Source organism: Balaenoptera musculus, chromosome 8 (genome assembly GCF_009873245.2).
Source record: "Balaenoptera musculus isolate JJ_BM4_2016_0621 chromosome 8, mBalMus1.pri.v3, whole genome shotgun sequence".
Taxonomy (NCBI): domain Eukaryota; kingdom Metazoa; phylum Chordata; class Mammalia; order Artiodactyla; family Balaenopteridae; genus Balaenoptera; species Balaenoptera musculus.
In genome coordinates, this window is record NC_045792.1 from 96,270,569 (window position 1) to 96,287,609 (window position 17,041).

General features: G+C 49.1%; 1 protein-coding gene across 50 annotated transcripts in view; it reads left to right on the forward strand.

Annotated features, from left to right (window-relative positions):
• The first annotated feature begins 362 nt into the window (after positions 1-362).
• The window catches only part of MADD (MAP kinase activating death domain), a 39,479-nt gene continuing 22,800 nt past the window's right edge, over positions 363-17,041 (forward strand). For 10 of the 50 annotated variants that reach the window (XM_036860299.1, XM_036860300.1, XM_036860302.1 and 7 more), the window contains exons 1-17: positions 3,983-4,044; positions 4,827-5,423; positions 5,840-6,143; positions 6,665-6,796; positions 7,220-7,333; positions 8,030-8,110; positions 9,967-10,145; positions 10,499-10,734; positions 10,934-11,090; positions 11,369-11,472; positions 12,076-12,266; positions 12,644-12,768; positions 13,153-13,292; positions 14,125-14,226; positions 15,887-15,946; positions 16,305-16,407; positions 16,765-16,951. In XM_036860299.1, coding sequence (XP_036716194.1) covers positions 3,983-4,044; positions 4,827-5,423; positions 5,840-6,143; positions 6,665-6,796; positions 7,220-7,333; positions 8,030-8,110; positions 9,967-10,145; positions 10,499-10,734; positions 10,934-11,090; positions 11,369-11,472; positions 12,076-12,266; positions 12,644-12,768; positions 13,153-13,292; positions 14,125-14,226; positions 15,887-15,946; positions 16,305-16,407; positions 16,765-16,951 — 2,874 coding nt within the window. Of the gene's footprint in view, positions 625-3,884; positions 4,045-4,826; positions 5,424-5,839; positions 6,144-6,664; positions 6,797-7,219; positions 7,334-8,029; positions 8,111-9,966; positions 10,146-10,498; positions 10,735-10,933; positions 11,091-11,368; positions 11,473-12,075; positions 12,267-12,643; positions 12,898-13,152; positions 13,293-14,124; positions 14,227-15,886; positions 15,947-16,304; positions 16,408-16,764; positions 16,952-17,041 lie in introns of those variants that run through there. The other 40 variants (XM_036860303.1, XM_036860305.1, XM_036860306.1 and 37 more) reach the window with 7 other exon arrangements.

The window sequence follows — 17,041 nt, forward strand, 5'->3', positions numbered from 1 at the left end:
CGGGTGGAGGAGATGCCGCGGCTGCGCCTTCCGGCCTCAAGTCCCCCCGCCGCCCCTGAATTGGTAGGCTCCACCGCCGCAGTCGCCGGCTTTCCTGCCCACGCGGCTGGGCACGTCCAAAGCGCGAGCGGGGGAGGGAGATGAGGTGAGGGGAACGGTGAGAAAGTCCTAGGGCAGCTTATCTTGAGACGTCGCTTCCAGATTCATCCGCAGTTCATCGAAATGGGCTCTGTTTCCGTGTCGAATTAAAACGTTTGCGCAACCCAAACAAAAAGTATTCCTTTGGGTCCTCCCCTTGTCACGTAGAGGCGCTGGGCTGGCCCAGCGCTCCCCATCGCGTTCCCACTTCCACACGCATAGGTGTGTGCGTAGCCGTCTCTCTCTCGAGGGCCGGCTCCACCCTGCAGCGCTCGGCTTGGTGCAGCCCTGTCCCCCCGGGGGTGAATGGTCCGGCCCCTGGCCCCTCAGCCTCCCCCTCCTTCACCGAGTCGGAGTGGTACACGGCCCACGGTGCAGACGCGGAACTGGCGCGCGGTCCGAGCGGCGCCCGCGCCGAGGAGCGATTGACGCTCGACTGCCGGGGGACGTCTGGCCGAACCCGGCCGGTACCCCGAGGCTCGGGAGGTAGGAGGGTCCGGGCCGCTGGGGGCCCCGGAAGGGTGTTTGGGACGAGGCTGCCCGGGAGAAACGGACTCTGGGAGGAAACAGGGGCTCTAGGGCGAAGGGGCCTCTAAGGAGGCCCTGAAGGAGTGTGAGGGGGCGTAGGGTCTCGAGAGGGACAGCAGGGGTCCGTAGGGAAGAGGGTGGCGCTAGAGGTGGGGGCGTCCGGGCCGCCGAGGGGGTTCGCGCTGCGAGCCTAGGCGCAGCTCGCAGCTGCAGGGCGAGATTCCTACGGGGCTGGCGGGCGGTCCTGGTTCCGGGGCGGGGGCGGGGGAGAACTGTCCAGCAGGTGAGGGGGCGGCCAGAGCTGTCCAGCTCGGGGGCCCGAGCCGTGCTAACCACATGGCGCGCGTGTGTGCGTGTGTATGTGCGTGTGTGTATTTGTGTGCGCGCACCCGCGCGCCTTATTTTTGGTTAGGGTTTGAAAAGCACGTTTGGCTCTTTAAAAAAAAATTTTTTTTTTTTAATTTGGTGTTTCAAAATCGGCTTGTTGGAGAGTGGAGACACCGTTCAGTTTTTCCTGCAGCTGCTTCCCTCCCCATCCTCGTGCATCTCTAAATTCGTCCTCCTGTTCCTGCCCTCCCCTCTTCCCCAACCCTGCCTATTGCCTGCCTCTTTACTCTCATTCTTCCCCGCGCTGGACCAGTCTGTGCTGATGCGCTTGCAAGGTCACTGCCTGGGGAGGCGGTGGAGGGGAGAGAGCCTCCTGTTGTGCTCACGTCAGCAAGGATGTCATATCGCTCTCTGGTTCCTGTGGTTTTACTATGACATCCTGCCCAAAATGAGGGGCGAATCCAAAGGGTTGGTTAATGTGGCCATTTGTAAGCTGAAAAGACATAGATAATTTAAAGCGGTGGATGGAGTGGATGGTAGTTGTGTAGAACTTCAGCAGATAGGTATGCGTTTTGAGCTTGATGCCTTTGGAATTGTAGGGGCTAGGAACGAGGATCTATACGTTAGTAAATGTAGCTGAGGCAAGAGGCAGAGTGGGTGGATGTGAAGACAGAGTGTGAGTTATAGGTAATGCGAGAGAATTTAGAGTCTTCGTGAGGAGGGGAGAGGGGAGAGAATGGGAAGAAAAGCCTTGGTTATCTCTGCAATCTGAAAAACCAAAGGCAGTGGCTGTTGATGAGATATAAATTGAGACTAAAAATCCATCCTGTCACTAGTGGCTAGAATAGTCACAAGATCTCTGGGTCCTTGTGGCTTTGGAGGGAGGTGAGCACTGTAGTGCATGATAATGATTTCAGTTTTATCAGGTGATTCTCAGTGGAGAGGGGGCTGGGATCCCACCAAGGATAGAGGCCTGATGCCTAGCATATTAGTAGAAGATGCTTCAGGTGTGATCTTTGAGATTTTTATTTGGAAAGGGCTCCTGGTTTTCAACATAAACCTAGATTTCAAGGTTTAGCCTTGAGCTCTGGTCCTGTAAATTGTTTTATTTTAAGATACTTTGGCTCTCACTAGGCATTTTCCATATAATTCTTTAGAGAATGAATTATGCTTTTACCCATCTCCCATTTCATTTCTGTGTTTCCCTCCCCTTCTCATTCTGCTTGGGAGGAGCTGAACTCTGCTCTCTAACAGTCCATACTGCAGTGCCTCACGTTCTGCAGTATGCTTATGAGTCCGTAGCAGTGGAGAGGCCCAAAGGGCTTTTGGGGTGGTAGTGATGCCTAGAAATGAGTATTTTGCAAGCTTGGGAACTTGGTTTTCGTTGTGTAGAAAGGAGATATCTCTATCAAAATCCAGAATTAAGACAAAGTGCAAACTAAAGGCACATGGGGGAGAAGATGACCTAACAATCAGTCGGTGCTATCAGTGGAAGAGGTGTCTCTAGATTCAAGGAGAATGAATTATTATGGGCATTGACCAACTCTGGAGTAGCAGCTGATAGCACTGTGCGGTCCCCAAGCAGGGGAGGGGCGGTGGCTCTGCTATAAATAGTGCTGGAGCCAGAGTTGCTATGGAGACAAAACTGAATCCTATTACCTGCAGGTCCTCTATTGGGAGCAAGAGAAAGGAGGGAGAAGTATTTTGAGGATTTGAGAGGTGTTGTAAAATTTTTTTTTTTTAATTATTAAGTAGGAGAGAAAAAAAGATAGAGCTTCTCATCTAAATCAAATAGAGCCTTAAGCATACAGAGAGTGTGTACGTTGTATGTATGGGAGTGCACGCAGCAGCAAAGAAGAGAGTGATGTGTGAGGGTGTGTGTCGTGTAATGGGATTCTCTCTGTGTGTGTAGTGAACAAGGTCTTAGTGTGGCTACGTGTGGAGCACAGAGGTGGAATACTGGAAGCACTGAAAGTAACCTTGTCACGGAGTGAAACATTTTGTTTGGAGGAGTGTATGGAGACCCAACAGGAAATAAATTACAGTTAGGACATGTAAGCTTTTTCTAATTTTTGGACTATGGCTTAGAAATTCCTCTGAGCACCTCTCCCTGTCCTTGCAGGAATACTGTTATTTCTGCATCTAATTCTTAATCTCTGTAAGGTAAAGAAGGACAAGGCCTCATCTGTGTATATTGTATTACTAATTCGAATCCTGGGACCAGAATATAAGTGGAACACTGTGATTCAGCACCAAGGGCAGAGCCAGTAGCAGTAGCCACTGGACCCCTTTCTTGCTTGAAGAGGGGAGAAAAATGGTTTAGATGAAGCAATTGGGGCATAGATATTCTTCATTTGAGGTCACATGGGGTAGAGTAGCCAGCTGTTGTTACTGTCTGAGTGCAATTAACTGTATAGACTATATGGTAATTTCACATCAAGCTGAATGCAGAATGTTGGAACAGAGAATAATTAGGTTTCCACCTAGAGCTAGGAGTGCAGATTAGTTCTGATTAGAGAGTCTGGTTTGATCCTGATCCACCCTGGAGCAGTCCTGAAAGTGACTTAATTTTTGTTATCATAATAACTGAGTCCAGATTAGACCGACTGGGCCTGTTTTTCAGAAACAGAAACAGCCCCAGGGGTGAGGCTGGAAATGAGCTGGTTTGTAGGGATGGAGAGGTGAACCATTATTTATCCTACTTCTTGACATTTGACTCTGTGAGCTCTTAAGCCTGGACAGAGCTCTAGGCTAGGAAAAGTGTCATGTTCTCCTATCTTTAGTACTAAAATGGAAGATCTTCTGACCTATGTCCCTGGCTGGGTTGAAGCTGAGAGGGATGAGTCCCTTAGGCACAGCAATGGATCTTATCAGTACTTTTTTCCTATTAGACTTGGATTTTCAGATAATATCAGAATTCCTCCTGGGGACATCGATTCCATACTTGGTGCCTTGAAGTTTCTCTGAGATGAACTGATGAATCGGAACCATGGTGCAAAAGAAGAAGTCCTGTCCTCGGTTACTTGACTACCTAGTGATCGTAGGGGCCAGGTAACCAAGAAGTGACTGATTTTTGTCTTGTCATCTGGGATAGCCACAAAATCTGTGATGATTTCCCTTCCCCATTTCCACGTTGCTTTGCATATCTCATTCTTCCCCCCACCCCGCCCCCCCGCCCCCACCCCCGCCCCCGCCCCTGCCCCTGCCCCTGCCCCGGCCATGCCATGCCATGCGGCACATGGGATCTTAGTTCCCTGACCAGGGATTGAACCCTTGCCCCCTGCATTGGAAGCACAGAGTCTTAACCACTGGACCACCAGGGAAGCCCTGCATATCTCTTTCTTCTTCTATTATTTCACCCTGGTGGGAACCTTGCTGCCAGTAAGGGAAACAAAACAGGTAGGTTGAGAGTGTTGGCCTGGAGGAACAGAGATAGAGCAAAACTCTGCTCTTAACTAGCGTCTTTGTGATTTTGAGCAAATATACTCTATACACTTCAGTTTCCTTATTTCGAACAAAGGAAAAGTACATTGTGCTCCTTCTGTCTCTACATATGCTCTCTTGGGAATTCATTAGCTAATACACCTTGAAAGATGCTAGTCATCTCAAGGTGTTAGTGATAATTTTATTGTCGCCATTTTCCTTTTATTTCAGGGTGGGCATCTTCATGGCAGCACAGACCTCATTTAGCCTATAGCTAAATGTGGCATGTTTTCCAAGGTCCTGCAGCTAGGTTTCTTTATCCAAAAGAGCATTTATTTCTTGACTGCGGTTAAAATTTGAAAGGGCGTTCTGTCCCTTCAGGCTGCTGAATTTGTCTTTCTGTTCTCCAGGCACCCGAGCAGTGATAGCGTGGCCCAGACTCCAGAATTGCTACGGCGATACCCGTTAGAGGATCACGCCGAGTTTCCCTTGCCCCCGGACGTCGTGTTCTTCTGCCAGCCGGAGGGCTGCCTGAGTGTGCGGCAACGGCGCATGAGCCTGCGCGAGGACACCTCTTTTGTCTTCACTCTCACCGACAAGGACACTGGAGTCACGCGTTATGGCATCTGTGTTAACTTCTACCGCTCCTTCCAAAAGCGCATGCCTAAGGAAAAGGGGGAGGCCGAGGCAGGGCCCCGTGGGAAGGAAGGACCCCATGCCACCTGCATCTCAGAAGAGGTTGGCGCCGAGAGCTCGGAGAGTGGCCCGTCCCTGCAGCCTCCAAGTGCCGACTCTACCCCGGATGTGAACCAGTCTCCTCGGGGCAGACGCCGGGCCAAGGCGGAGAGCCGTTCCCGCAACAGCACTCTGACGTCCCTGTGTGTGCTCAGCCATTACCCCTTCTTCTCCACCTTCCGAGAGTGTCTGTACACCCTCAAACGTCTGGTGGACTGCTGTAGTGAGCGACTGCTGGGCAAGAAACTGGGCATCCCTCGAGGCATACAGAGGTACGGTTCACTGCTTATGCTCAGAAGAGAGGGGCGGCATCTAGGGTTGAGGTGTAATTGGCTTGTGAGGGGCGTAGGAATTTTCCTCTAAAGCCTGAGCTCCTTCAGACCTCCTTAAGCACTTTGTGTTAATCCGTGCTAAGCAAAAGACTACTGCAGAGTTAGACTTCCTTCCATGATCGTGTTTGGAGTGATGCTGAGGAATTTGGTGTTTCACGATGGGCAGGACAATAAGCCTTGCTATGTATACATTTTTGCACTTGTCATTACTCTTATGTATACCCTGTGATCCTAGCTGAGACCAAAGGGTGGGCTTCTCCAGCTGCTGTCATTAGACCCTCTATGGTTACGCTGGGCTGCAGTGGGGTGTCAGCTCCTAGTGCTTATGTGTCTGTTTCCTGCTGTCTGCTGCTCAGGGACACCATGTGGCGCATCTTCACCGGATCGTTGTTAGTGGAGGAGAAGTCAAGTGCCCTTCTGCACGACCTTCGAGAGATCGAGGCCTGGATCTATCGATTGCTGCGCTCCCCAGTACCCGTCTCAGGGCAGAAGCGAGTGGACATTGAGGTCCTGCCCCAGGAGCTCCAGCAAGCTCTGACCTTTGCTCTTCCAGACCCCTCTCGATTCACCCTAGTGGATTTCCCACTGCACCTCCCCTTGGAACTTCTGGGTGTGGATGCCTGTCTTCAGGTGCTAACCTGCATCCTGTTAGAACACAAGGTGAGAGGGCCAGCTTTCTAGACTGTTCTAGGGGAAGGGCTTTGAAATGTGGCAGAAGCTAGACCATGAGTTCTCTGAGGTTAGGGACTACATCTTTTTCATCATCTTGTCTCCAGGAGATAACACGATACCAGGTATACGACAGGTACTCGGTTGGTGTGGGTTGAATTAAGGTACTAGTATCCTGTGGGATATATTCAGAGGGCTTGACACTCAGTTGAAATCTCCTTAACTATACCAGCCTAATTCTCTGAAAATTTCAGTCGTTCTGTTCCAGTGAGTGACCCTGGGATTTGGGGGTGCAAGAACTAGGATGACAAAGGAGTGATTCAAAGGAGAATTACTGCAGTGCTTGCACTGGGAGGCGGCAGGCAGGGTGAGGCATGAGGCAGTGATAAGTGTGGAAACTAAACTCCCAGAGCCGTAGGCTTGGTGAAACAGAAACTAAATTGTAGCGTGGGAAGCTGTTTTCTCACAAACCTTCTCCTGTCGGGTAACCCTTGTGGTGTGGCTCGTTGCAGGTGGTGCTGCAGTCCCGAGACTACAACGCACTCTCCATGTCTGTGATGGCATTTGTGGCAATGATTTATCCCTTGGAGTATATGTTTCCTGTTATCCCACTGCTGCCCACCTGCATGGCGTCCGCAGAACAGGTGAGTCTCAAGGTGTCTTCTGGCTTTGTCACCTCTGTTCCAACTCTGTCCAGCTCTGAGGGCGAAGGCTCAATGCCCAGAGAAGTTGTAAATCAGTACTGGTCCTGAATTCCTTGTTATAACTTACTTGTCTACAAAATCTGAACTGATCTGGTGGCAAAACCTATGCTATTTATGTTTTTTATTTATCACAGTTAGTATATAGATTACAGGCTGCTGGCTACACCACTGCAGGTGCTACATAATATGTAGAATACGCACTATTACTTTTCTAAAATCTGAAAAATTCTGAACTTTGAAACACATCTGCCTTCAAGGATTTGGAAGAGGGATTGTGGACCTGCGTTTTCCTTATCTAGGAAAAGTCGTGACTCAATATATGATCGCAGTAGGTTTTGGTTTTGTTTCTTGTCTTTTCCACAGCTGCTGTTGGCTCCAACACCGTACATCATCGGGGTCCCTGCCAGCTTCTTCCTCTACAAACTGGACTTCAAAATGCCTGACGATGTATGGCTGGTGGATCTGGACAGCAGCAGGGTGAGGCTCTTGGCTGAGGCATTGTAGGGTCTAGAATAGGATTGTGTTCTGTTTTTCTAGATTACTGCCAGGAAGTTCCTAAGTTTGTGGGTGATTGCTGTTATGAGACTCATTGAAACAACTTTTTAAAACATACTGCTTTTACTCTATTGGCTTAACAAACCCTTGGTTAGGACTCAAAGAATTACAAGATTTAGTTTTGCTGGAGTTAAATGCTTCCCCACATCTTCCAAGAGCAGTAGGGCAGTTGCGGTTGCAGGATTATTAGATATGGTGTAGGTCATCTAATGGCTTTCTGGGAGTGTAGTTTCTAGTAAGAAACTGCAGACTTTAAAAAAGTATATTAACACTCTGCAGTGTGAGTACATTGAAACTTCGGTAGGTAGCCCTTATATGGGTTCACTGTAAAACTTTAGAAAATGCAAATAAGTATAAAGAAGTCAATAAAAACTATGATCCTGTTATCTAGAGATAGTCACCAATAACATTTAGGTATAATATTTCCTTGCAGGTGTGTATATGTGTCATATACATGTGTATGTGTGTATTTTATATGTGTGTACATGATATATGTGTTTGCATATATATAATAATACCGTATATATAACTTCCTATTCTTGTTGCTTACCTTTATGTAAGAGAAACTTTGGAGCAACTAATTCTAAGGTCATGCCTTTTAACTTTCTTCTGGTGCAGGTGATTGCCCCCACCAATGCAGAAGTGCTACCTATCCTGCCAGAGCCAGAATCATTAGAGTTGAAAAAACATTTAAAACAGGTAGGTGAAGAATGACGAAAAGGAAGGGGAGCAGTAGTGGCTATAGGGCTGCTGTAGGGGGACAGCTATTGTAAGAGCCAGTTTCCTTTCAGACTTCAAGTGGAGTAGATTTTCTTAGCCTTGGGTGGGCTTAAAAAGAGATGTATCCCATTTCTGGGTTGCAGGGTGAATCTCAAAAAGGGCTTTTTAGATTCCTTTTAATTCATTGTGTGTCCCCTCCCACCCTCTAATCCTTGTAATGCTGTGTAAAACAACCCTTCACTTCCTGCTGCTTGTCCCATCTGCCATTCTTGATGGCCTTGGAGCATTCTCTCAGTGTTACAGGAGGGAGTTAGTAGTTTGGATAATCTGGCTCCTTTTATGTTTTCCTCTTGAATTGATCTCTGGTCCCTACAGAATCATTTCTTCAAAAATTCCTTTCTTTGAGTAAACCCTTAAATACATTTTTCATTGATTGATTTTCTTCTTCTTCTGCATGCCGAACACAGTACCTGAAGGTAAAGTGTGATGAGGCCCTGGTCCTCTGCGCTGCTGTGTGTGTTATGTAGGACCACCAGTAGACAGCTCTGTATTTCTTTTTAGGAATCTGTCATTTGAAGGGTCTTCAGGAATCTCTCTCTGTGTTGTCTCAGTTCTTAGAAATACCTCTAGGTGGGGACTTCCCTGGTGGTGCAGTGGTTAAGAATCTGCCTGCCTATGCAGGGGACGCGGGTTCGAGCCCTGGTCCGGGAAGATCCCACATGCCACGGAGCAACTAAGCCCGTGTGCCACAACTACTGAGCCTGAGGTCTAGAGCCCGCGAGCCATGACTGCTGAGCCCGCGTGCCACAGCTACTGAAGCCTGTGCGCCTAGAGCCTGTGCTCAGCAACAAGAGAAGCCACCGCGATGAGAAGCCCACGCACCACAACGAAGAGTAGCCCCCGCTCTCCACAACTAGAGAAAGCCCGCACGCAGCAGTGAAGACCCAACGCAGCCAAAAATAAATAAATAAATAAATAAATTTTTTTAAAAGAAATACCTCTAGGTGAAATCTGTTTGGATATAAATGGATGATTTTGTATTATCCCTCTCTCTTTTTCACTTGATTCATCACTACTGATGTAATACGATATCTTGTTACTGCAGAGTCTGGTGAGGATTGCAAGTTCAGAAAGTTCTCTAGCTGTCTTCCTTTGCTGTGTTTTTCATCCTTGGTGATTGCTTTAGTATGACTAATGAGATGGAGAGGTTGATACATGATATTGGACTTTAAATGTTTGTAGGAGCTAAGATTTTTGGGCTCACAGATCCTGTATTCTGACCCCTGTTGCTCAAAGTGTGGTCCATGAACCAGCAGCATTAGCATCACCTGGGCTTGTTAAAAAGTGCAGAATCACCTCAGGTATACTGAATCAGAATCTGCAGTGTAACAACATCCCCAGGTGATTCCTATGCTCATTAACATTTAAGAAACACTGCTGGGCTAGACCAGTGGTTTTCAAATTGCCCCGTGGAGCCTCTGAGGGTTGATTTAGGTTGGGACCCCTGAGCATATGAGGCTCTGGGTTCCTTATGTCCTTCAGAGAAGCTTTACTTTTACATGTTTTGTTTGTTTGTATTTCTACATAGATTTCAGTTGAAAAACAAGATTTTGTAGCTAAAACAAATTTGAAAACTGTTGCCTTGGACTTCAGGTTTGATCAAGTTGCCTTGAGTCAGATTGGCTTAAGCTGAAGATTTCATAATTCAGATTGTTTTCTAAAGGTTAATATATTTGGATTCTTGTTTCAAAGATGAAGGTTCTTTTCTAGGAATTGAGATTGGCTGGCTGCCCCAGAAATCTGCCTTCTCTGAGGGACTTCTTATTGTTCCGCAGGCCCTCGCCAGCATGAGTCTCAACACCCAGCCCATCCTCAATCTGGAGAAATTCCACGAAGGCCAGGAGATCCCTCTTCTCTTGGGAAGGCCTTCTAATGACCTGCAGTCTACACCTTCCACTGAATTCAACCCACTCATCTATGGCAACGATGTGGATTCTGTGGATGTCGCAACCAGGTACAGCCAAGCCAACCCCACAGTCACAGGCTCTTAAATTGGTCTCTGCTCACTCAGTGACCTTGGGGCAGATGACTTCCCTGAGCCAGAGGTTCTTTATGTATACAATGTATATCATATTTGGTTACATTTGCCACCTTAGTAAAAGCAAACAGAAGAAATAATCATACTCTCAGGCCTCTTAGACCTTGCGTGAACAAGGGGATTGATGATTCTTTAAGGTACCTCCCCCCTTGCTGTTGGAAACCCGTTAAGTGATGACTGTGGGAGGTGGTCTGAGGCCTCGGGTCGCAGGGATCCTTGCTCTGCAGGGCGAGGGACTCGGGTCATCTCACCATCCCCTTCTTCCCCAGAGTGGCCATGGTCCGTTTCTTCAACTCCCCCAACGTGCTGCAGGGCTTTCAGATGCACACACGTACCCTGCGTCTCTTCCCGCGGCCCGTGGTAGCTTTCCAAGCTGGCTCCTTTCTAGCCTCACGTCCCCGGCAGACTCCTTTTGCTGAGAAACTGGCCAGGACTCAGGCTGTGGAGTACTTTGGAGAATGGATCCTCAACCCCACCAACTATGCCTTTCAGCGGATTCACAACAGTGAGTCCCCCGACCTCTGCTTTGCCCCACCTTCTGCGTTTGTCCTCCTGATGGCTCTTCCCTTTGCTTCTTCCCTTTCTAATCTTCCACCTGCCCCTGCCATTCTGATTTTGCTTTAGACTTTTTCCCACCTTTCTTGTAGGTTTTGCTTGCTTTTTTCCCTTATTGCTGACTCTCTCCTTTTTTCCTCCGTGGGTAGACACGTTCGATCCAGCCCTGATAGGCGACAAGCCGAAGTGGTACACCCACCAGCTGCAGCCTGTCCACTATCGAGTGTATGACAGCAGTTCCCATCTGGCTGAGGCGCTGAGCGTGCCACCGGAGCACGACTCTGACTCTGACCCTACTGATGACAGGTGAGCAGCCCCTTATGGCAGCAAGACAGTCCTTGAAGTCTAAGAGGCTCTTGCTAGCCGTTATTTAGCGCAATTGCAGAATTTCATAGGATTTAGACATCAGTCCTTGAAGCCTTGGGTTATATTTTGGTTGATTGTTTTGTGTTAGTTTCCTTATTTTATCTTGCTCCCTGGCCTTGAGTTAAGAGTGCTCCTCTGTTTATTTTTCCTAATGCTGACTGCTGATTCTTCTCCCTGCCCCTTCTTTCTGTTTTATTTTTTTGCTCTTCACTCTGCAGCGGCAGTGATAGTATGGATTATGATGACTCGAGCTCTTCTTACTCTTCCCTTGGTGACTTTGTCAGTGAGATGATGAAATGTGACATCAATGGTGATACTCCTAGTAAGTGTACTTGGAGAAATTGGCCAGCTTGGGACAGGGTTTGGGGTTCTGTGATGGTATGGTCTGTACCTGCCATCCTTGTTTTTTTTTTTAATTAAAAACATTTTTTTAAATTAATTTTTTAATTGGAGTATAGTTTTTTTTTATTTTTTATTTTATCTTATCTTTTTGGCTGCACTGGGTCTTCATTGCTGCACGCAGGCTTTCTCTAGTTACTGCGAGCGGGGTCTACTCTTCGTTGCGGTGCGCGGGCTTCTCATTGCAGTGGCTTCTCTTGTCGCGGAGCATGGGCTCTAGGTGCACAGGCTTCAGTAGTTGCAGCACGCGAGCTCAGTAGTTGTGGCTCGTGGGCTCAGTAGTTGCGGCTCGCGGGCTCTAGAGCTCAGGCTCAGTAGTTGTGGGCACACGGGCTTAGTTGCTCTGCAGCATGTGGGATCTTCCCGGACCAGGGATCGAGCCCGTGTCCCCTGCATTGGCAGGCGGATTCTCAACGACTCCGCCACCAGGGAAGTCCTTGGAGTATCGTTGATTTACCATGTTGTGTTAGTTTCTACTGTACAGCAAAGTCAATCAGCTATACATATAATCCTTGGGTTTTGGCAGACGTGGATCCTCTGACACACGCGGCACTGGGGGACGCCAGCGAGGTAGCTATTGATGAGCTGCAGAGCCAGAAGGAAGTAGAGGAACCTGGCCCAGACAGCGAGAACTCTCAGGAAAACCCCCCCCTGCGTTCCAGCTCCAGCACCACCGCCAGCAGTAGCCCCAGCACCGTTATCCATGGAGCCAGTTCTGTACGTGAGGACTTGGAGGAGTGGATGAGTGAGGACTGTTACTTGGGACGTGGGCCTCAGCTCTGTTAGGAAAGCTAGGATGAAGCTATTCACTTCATTTGCTACTTTCTCCACATTTCCCCCTTCTTCCTCTCCGTAGATCCTATAGTTCAGAGCCTGTGAGATACAATTTGACCCCAGAAGGACATCCAGCTTTGTTCAGGGGTTAGCCGAGATCCCCTTTGCATAATTTGTGGAGATAGAGAACAGGGGTATAACAAAGATCTTTTCTCACATACTCCTTAGGCTAGGAACCTGACAGGCCTGGCTTGAACTGAGAACATAGGAAGGCATCATAGGGCACCAGGTGACTCCTTTTCATTTAATATGTCCCCTAGGAACGTGCCGACTCAACGGAGATGGATGATAAGGCAGCAGTAGGCGTCTCCAAGTCCCTCCCCAGCGTGCCTCCCAGCATTGGCAAAGCGAACGTGGACAGGCGTCAGACAGAAATTGGAGAGGGGTCAGTGCGCCGGCGAACCTATGACAATCCATACTTCGAGCCCCAGTACGGCTTTCCCCCTGACGAAGATGACGATGAGCAGGGGGAAAGTTACACTCCCCGATTCAGCCAACATGTCGGTGGCAATCGGTGAGAGCCTGGGGTCGCCTTCTAGATGGGTGACTGAAGGACCTCACTACAGTGGACCCTGGGCGAGGGTTAACCAGAAAGTCTGAGCAGTCTGAAGGCTCTCATGGTCCTGCGTCCCCAGAGGGTCGTGCTTTGATCTAGGCATTTAGAAATTGTGGGGAGGGAGAGGTGACTGCAGTGTAGCATCAGGCCCACACGCCCCCCCAAGATTAGGTACCCCTGCCTGGGGCTTATAGGTGCCACTGTGCATTCAAGGGCTCAAAAGCTGCTGCGGCCCAACAGCTTGAAACTGGCAAGTGACTCAGATGCAGAGTCAGACTCTCGAGCGAGCTCGCCCACCTCCACCGTCTCCAACAACAGCACTGAGGGCTTCGGGGGCATCATGTCTTTTGCCAGTAAGTGCCTTCAGCTCTCTCACGCTTCTGTCCCATCTTCGCTCCAGCAGGGCCTGACCGTGGCAGATATGGCTTAGAGCTTCAGATATAGGGCTGGGTTGGCATTATCAAGCTCCGGATCAGGTCGTTTGGGTGATACTGAATAAGGTATTTTCAGGGGAGGTCAACGAAGAACAGGGACAGATTAGTCGTTATCTTTATACCTGGAGGTTTTAGTCTGTTTCAGGTAAGACAGCTAGCTGTTCAACTGAAAAATAATCATTATGTTAAAAATCATACACTTGTACATGTATTTTGTGGAAATATTCTGGTCAAATTTGATTTGGGTATATATCTAGTATCTTCTTTGCCTGGGAAAGGACTTTTTCATGAACGCGCCTTGAAATCTATGTGACATTGACTTGTGCATAGAGAATATTACCAGAAATGAGGGGTGGTGTCAGTTAAAGACTAAAGACAGACTAGGGACCGGAGAAAGCGAACATGGGGGATAACTGTGATGGTGAGGTTTTTAGAAGCCCAGGAGGGACAGCACCAACATCAGACCGGAAGCACGTTAACTGCCGGCGTTCATGCTGGGTCAGCAGTAGAGGAGAGACTTGGATGTTATCGTGGGAAGCAGTCAGAGAAAGTTGTTACGGGGTTATGAGCAGTCCTGGCAGTGGCCCCTTTGTTTGCCCCCAGCTAGGCGTGATCCTTTCTAAGCGAGGTCAGAGGTTCTGGAATTGCATTTGAAAAGGAGGAGGGTGAAGATGATGATACGGTCATTGGAGCATAATGCTCTGATTCTTTATCCCTCTGACTCACTGCTCTCACTCGCTCCCCTTGACAGGCAGCCTGTATCGGAACCACAGTACGAGCTTCAGTCTTTCAAATCTCACACTGCCTACCAAAGGAGCGCGAGAGAAGACCACACCCTTCCCCAGTCTGAAAGGTAACTCCAGCCCTCCTTTTGCCAAGCCAAGATTCTCTGGGAAATATTTCAGGCCTGTGGGTGCTTGTCAGGAGCCCCATGTATGAAGAATCCTTTGATCCGGCCATTGCCTCTCATATCGCTTCCCATGACTTTCACTGCACATCATGAGTTCTTCCTGGTTTTCAGATAGAAACTGTCTTTTGTAGCTAAAGAGAAGGCCCTGTTATATAGGATAATGGCAACTGGGGGATTACTGCTGCTTCTGGGGGGGACCTTTGTCAGAGGCACGTAATTAACATAGGGGCTCATCAGCTGCCACCAGTCGTCTGCCAGGTTCCTACCACATGAACTTAGGACAAACTCCGTCCTAAAGAGCTGGTCCCCCAGGGGATGGTTGTGAAGAGCCTGGCAGTGTTTATAGAGTCAAGAAGGCTCTTTGGCTTCATGTCAACTTAGGCCCTATGAGTGGGCCTGGTAGCATTGGTTGGCTTCTAGGGGCAATTAAGACCTTATTTGATTTTCATTTGTGATCTCTGGCAGTTTGAAGGGTTCTTCTTTTTTATAAATTTATTTATTTTAGTTATTTATTTTTGGCTGCGTTGGGTCTTCGTTGCCGTGCGCAGCTTTTTCTAGTTGCGGAGAGCGGGAGCTACTCTTATGTTGCGGTGGGTGGGCTTCTCACTGCGGTGGCTTTTCTTGTTGCAGAGCACGGACTCCAGGCACACGGGCGTCAGTAGTTGTGGCTCGCGGGCTCTAGAGCGCAGGCTCAGTAGTTGTGGCACATGGGCTTAGTTGCTTCGCGGCATGTGGGATCTTCCTGGACCAGGGCTCGAACCCGTGTCCCCTGCATTGGCAGGCGGATTCTTAACCACTGCGCCAACAGGGAAGCCCTGAAGGGTTCTTCTGAATTTACTCTGACTTCTGTTTGTTTACTCTGGATTTTGTGCTGAAATATTTAATCACAGAAGGAAGCACAATGAGAAGCAGCTTCATGTATTTTTTAACTGACCTCTCTTCCCAATGTTAAAAATATCAGGAATCTAAGGAATGTTCTTTGGTGGGGATGGGAACATAGGATAGATGGGCAAAAGGACATCATAGCTAGTGGTGTAGGGAGCTAACCAGCCCTGTAGAGTGAGTCTACACAGGCTCAGTAGGTTAGGGATAGAAAGGTGTTAGCGTCTCTGGCTTTCATTTGATACAGTTGAAGGGGAGAGCAATTGAAATGCTTTCATTGCATGCTGATGCTTCACTTCATTTGGTGCACTCATCACTCCCATCCAGCTCCCATCCTCACCCCCACCCCTCTTCCCATGACAGCATCTACAAGTTGGGTCTCTTACCTCTGCATACCTGCAGCCCCCCCTGGACCCCTGTGCTAGATGTTTCATGAAAACCAATGGTCCCCTTTCATGCATGTGCCTGTTTAGTACCTAAAGGCTCCTTGTGTTATTACCCTGCCTCTGACTTTGAGAGGCCATAGTCTTAAGGATGGTCTTTCCTCGAGCCTCAGTTGTCTCCTGGCCACTTGGCTTCCAGCTGTGAGGTGGCTGAGAACTAAGGTTATGTGCACTAAGCTTTGGGAGAATGCTCAGATTATCTGACTTACAGCTCCATTGAGGGGTACAAGGGTTGTGGTATCATGGTGCACCTACTAATTGTGTATTTTGTGTCCCAGTATTTGGGCTAAATACTCTAATGGAGATTGTTACTGAAGCCGGCCCCGGGAGTGGTGAAGGTGGGTCTTGCCCGTGAGCTATGCATGATCTTTTTTCCTAGCATCTACTGTGCCTGCCTGAGGGCCATCCTCCTCATGGAGCAAGCGGCATCACTCGAGTGACCTGCCTTGCCCCGTCCCCCGGGATGCCCATGCTTGCCCATGGGGCGCGCTGCTGGTGCATGTGGAGTGGCCTGAGTTTCCATCCCCACTTCCTCCACATTGCCATGGCTGGTTTCTACCTGTGTGTGACGCCCCAGTGCTGCCCTCACCCAGCCCTTCCAGGGAATGGGTGTGGAACACGGCTACCCAGGGCTGTGCTGACACCAGCTACTGGACTACAGTAGTGATGTCTCTCATTCTACCTTCCTGGCTGTAGGAAACAGGAGAGCCTTAGTGGACCAGAAGTCATCGGTCATTAAACACAGCCCAACAGTGAAAAGAGAGCCTCCATCACCTCAGGGTCGATCCAGCAATTCTAGGTAATAAATGGCAGAGCTGTTTTAAAAGTCCTCAGATAGAGGTAGTGATCCTTGTACCAAACACTAGGGATGCTCAAAAGTGGGAGGGAAGCTCTCAGTGGGTAAATGAAATCCCTTCCCCTTCTGACTCAATCCCCACGCGGCAGTAATAGCTCCTGGTGCTGAGCAGAGCGTAACAGCAGTGGTGGGGACTCGGGCAAACCAGGCCGTCTGGAGAGGTAGGGTTTGCAGTGGACTTGGATGTTTGGAGACGTGGCTTTGTGTTTTGCCCCTGGAGGCAAACATCTAGTCTGGTGAAAGAGGGAGATGCTCTGCAAAGGAGCCGATGACCACAGAAGTGGTATTTGGACCCCCCAGTGAGAACCAGCAGTTCCTGAAGGAGGTGGTGCACAGCGTGCTGGACGGCCAGGGAGTTGGCTGGCTCAACACGAAGAAGGTGCGACGGCTGCTGGAGAGCGAGCAGCTGAGAGTCTTTGTCCTGAGCAAGCTGAACCGCACGGTGCAGTCAGAGGACGAGGCCCGGCAGGACATCATCCCAGATGTGGTCAGTGCTGGGGGTTGGGAGTTGGAATCAACTGGGAAGAGGGACATGGGCGCCACACGCAGTTCTCCCAACTCTCGCCCCCGGGTTATT